Consider the following 3,719-nt stretch of genomic DNA (forward strand, 5'->3'; position numbering starts at 1 on the left):
GGTCCCTTTTTTAAAAGCCGGGTGCCAGAGAGCTACTGTGAATTCAGAGACCAGGATTCCAACTCCATCCACACCAGCCGCTCGCCGGCTGTGTGACCTTGGGCAAGTCACCTCCTCTCTGACCTTGACCACCCCATCTGTGCATCAGGGACAGTAACAGAACTCGCCTGGTGGGATCAGGGTTAACAATGAAGTGAGAGGACTCGGGTGAAGCACCTGGCACACAGGATGCTCAGGGGCCCCCGTTTTTATTCTTCTTATTCATAAAGGCACCCCAAAGAGGCGCCACAGGTTCTCCGCATTCCAATGGTTTGTTGAAGAAACTGTGCCTGGGTAGCTCATTCACTCCAAACGAGCCCCAAATCATAAAAACAGCTTCAGAACTGGAACCGGATTGGGGTTCAGAAAGCCCGGCATTTAATTCCCCCAAGTCTCTGTTAAAGGCTCTGTGCCACGGGCATGTCAACTCCCATTCACCGTTCGGGACCCATGTACAGCTCGGACCAGGTCGCATGTTCAGGAAACAAAACACTTACCACCTACAGCAAACACCTAGGATGTGCCCAATCACGGCTCATCCTAAACACACAGAGGACGCTGGCATCTGCATTCGAGCCAGCGGCCAGCCTGACCCACTCTGCCAGGCTGCCCTCCCACCATGAATTCCACCGTCGTGCACGTGGCACGTGGCCATGCGCCACCCGCTGCCAGACACATCTACTGTCCCCTACGCGGGGAGGGGTGGCGGCCATTTCGCCAGCAGCTGGTGAATCGTGGGTGCTAAGTGGAGACTTCAACCTGAATCAGACCCGGGGGCCGCAGCTCCTTTGTAAGTTAGTTACTGTTGAGCAGCATTTACCACTAGCAAAGCACGTTCACATTCTTTGCAAAGAATCCTAAAGCCCCAAACCCGGTCCACGTTTAGTACAGTGACCTCCATTTTGCAGGAGAGAGAACAGCTGAGTGGCTTCCCAGGATCACAGGTAGAAAGGGGCAGAGCCAGGGTTCAGACCCAGCATGTACACCCCAAGCCCAAGCTCTTATCAAAACTATCTTCTTTCGGAGGAACGGAGGAGCGTGTGGCCTGGATTAAAATAAACGACTAAAACCCTGTGCTCCTCCTAGGCTCCCTGCGGAGGTGGACCCCGCCACCGTGTTCGCCTCGCTCTCCCCAGAGGGTCTGCTGATCATCGAGGCTCCCCAGGTGCCCCCGTACTCGCCATCCGGAGAGAGCGGCTTCAGCAACCAGCTTCCTCAAGACGGCCAAGAGGTCACCTGCACTTGAGACCCCAGTCCTGGCCCATCCTTGTCACCCCACCCACCACCCCCACCCCCAGGGCTTCTCTGATTCCAGGGTACATTAGTCATCACTTCAGCTGAACTCGTAGATTTAGTGCAACTAAAATGTTGGGGGTCAGGGTCATTTGACCAGTCCCTAGAGAGTGTAGGACTAGGTGTTTGCACCAGGGGGCGCGATTGGCAAGTCATGCTGGGTGGCGTTAGGCCAAAATGCTGGAAGTGTTTCTTTCTTTACTTTTTCTGTCTCGATAAAAATGTTGTACATTCAACAGCTGCACAGCATGCAGAAGGGGACATAGCATGTCACACGGTGTCTCACCTTGCAGCTGATGCCAGAGCTGCTTTTCTCTGGGGACCTCGCATCACCCAGATTCCTGTTCTGGGCCCCGATGTCCGTGCCTGCCCCCTGGTTGGCTGATGGGGCCCATGAGCTCCCTGCACTGTGTTTCTGCGGCCCTGGCCTATAGCGGTGACAGCAGGGCTTCCTCCCCAAACGGGAATTACCCAACAGTCACAGGAAAGCATCAGTGCCTTCTGCCCTCCGCCCAGCACCGGCCCCACGTTCCCGAGCTCACAGTCCCCCAGGAGTCTGGAAGCCCCTCGGTTTACCCTCCAGCTAACGTCCCCCTTCCTTGTGTCTATGTCCTCGTCGGGATTTTTACAGAGGGGGCTGTCTCCAGGCAGCTCCGCCAGGAACCAAGCAAAGGCCAGACAGCCGGCAGGCAGGATAGTGGTACTGTGTGTACGGGTGGGACGTGTGTGTCATTGTTATTTGAATTGTGCTGTTCTTTAGGGGAAAAATAACAGTAAATAATAATAAAGGAACTGGTGTTCTTAGCCCTGTGTGCTTCCTTTGATTGAGGAACTAAATGCTACATCACTTAGATTTTTAGTATCAATTGGGAATGCTCGTGCTGCAAATACTAACACCCAACACGTCGTGGTTTAACGGACATAAGCGTCTCTTATCTGGCTTTACAACAAGTCTAGATGGGCGATTTCACAGTTACTTCTCCAGCTGTTATGCCACCAAAACCCCCAAGTACTTCCCTCTTTTTCCTCTGCCGTCTCTGACGGTCTCCCCTCATGGCTGCAGGGTGGAGGCGGCAGCTCCCAGCATCCCCCCTCCCCCCCTCCGGGGCATGTGTGGGAAGGGAAGGCGGGGCACAAGGCCTTCTCATCTGCACTCCCTTTTGCCAGTTCGAGATCCTCTTGCAGGGGCTGTCAGGAGACGAGGTTCAGCTCATTGACCCAAACTGGGGCGCGTTCACCCTGAAGCCCATCGCCGGCAGAAGGGAAAGGGGCGGCCACAGGGGGCTCAGGTCCACACTGACCTGTCCTCGGAGGCCGGGAGCACAGCTGGGAAGGAGGAGGGGGCACGGCAGTTGGGGGGGAGTCGGCATTCAGGGACTGGCGCACAAGTGTCATTCCTATGGACCAGCTTGGGTGTCCCATGACCACCTTTGAGCCACAGCCCATGACATCAGTGCTTTGATTGGCCAGGCCTGGGGCACATGCTCGCTCCATCCCTGGAGGAAGCAGACACGGATTTTACAATGAAGCTGAGAGAGAAGAGGCGCTGAGGTGTTGTAATGCACCCCGAGGATTCCAGAAGGACGCCTCAATCCGGGACTGAGTCAGCCGTGCTCTCCACATCTCGCAGTGCCCTCCCCATGCCCGCCACCAGATTTATAGGCAAAGATCACAAAGGTATTGATTACATCCCAGGGTTTGGAATGAGGAACCTGGTTCGCAAAAAAAGCAGTTTACAGAAGCAGAGTTAAACATGTTAGTTATAGTTTTGGGTCTCCGGATCACTGAGTTGACAGGAACACATTATCTAGAGCCCTCGGGTCTTGGGATAATTGTGCTGTCCTGGTTCCCAGGTACAGAGGAATGTGCTTTCTAAAACCACTATGACCACAACCAATGGGGTATTCACATTACAATCAATAAGGCATTCAATCAAATGGGATGATTCACCCTGAAGCCCATCGGCAGAAGGGAAAGGGGCGGCCACAGGGGGCTCAGGTCCACACTGACCTGTCCTCGGAGGCCGGGAGCACAGCTGGGAAGGAGGAGGGGGCACGGCAGTTGGGGGGGAGTCGGCATTCAGGGACTGGCGCAGACCGAGGCTGCCGGGCACAGACCACGTTCAGGGTTCAGGAAACCAAGTCAAACTGAAGTAGGCGAAGGGGTGCGTATTGGTACGCACGGCCGAGAAGTCCAGGGTGGCGTCCCTTCCAGGCTCCCAATGACATCACCAGACTGTTTCTCTCCATCCCTGGTGCTGCCTCCACTCCCAGGCTCCCTGTTGTCCCTGCCTCCCGGCTCCTCCCCTCCATGCCCCACGTCCTCCCACGTGGCCACAAGATGACTAGTCCCTACAGCCACATTCTTCCACATTCCAGTCTTGGTGG

The 3,719-nt window shown here is 55.4% G+C and overlaps 1 protein-coding gene across 1 annotated transcript in view; it reads left to right on the forward strand.

The window, feature by feature from the left end:
* The window catches only part of HSPB8 (heat shock protein family B (small) member 8), a gene marked incomplete at its 5' end in the record, with an annotated part of 23,258 nt that extends 21,122 nt beyond the window's left edge, over positions 1-2,136 (forward strand). Inside the window, one exon of the mRNA XM_006754150.2 lies at positions 1,126-2,136. Within this exon, the coding sequence (XP_006754213.1) occupies positions 1,126-1,285 (160 nt within the window). The remainder of the gene's footprint in view (positions 1-1,125) is intronic.
* Between the last annotated feature and the right edge of the window lie 1,583 nt (positions 2,137-3,719).

Source organism: Myotis davidii, unplaced genomic scaffold, assembly GCF_000327345.1.
Source record: "Myotis davidii unplaced genomic scaffold, ASM32734v1 scaffold1330, whole genome shotgun sequence".
NCBI classification, from domain to species: domain Eukaryota; kingdom Metazoa; phylum Chordata; class Mammalia; order Chiroptera; family Vespertilionidae; genus Myotis; species Myotis davidii.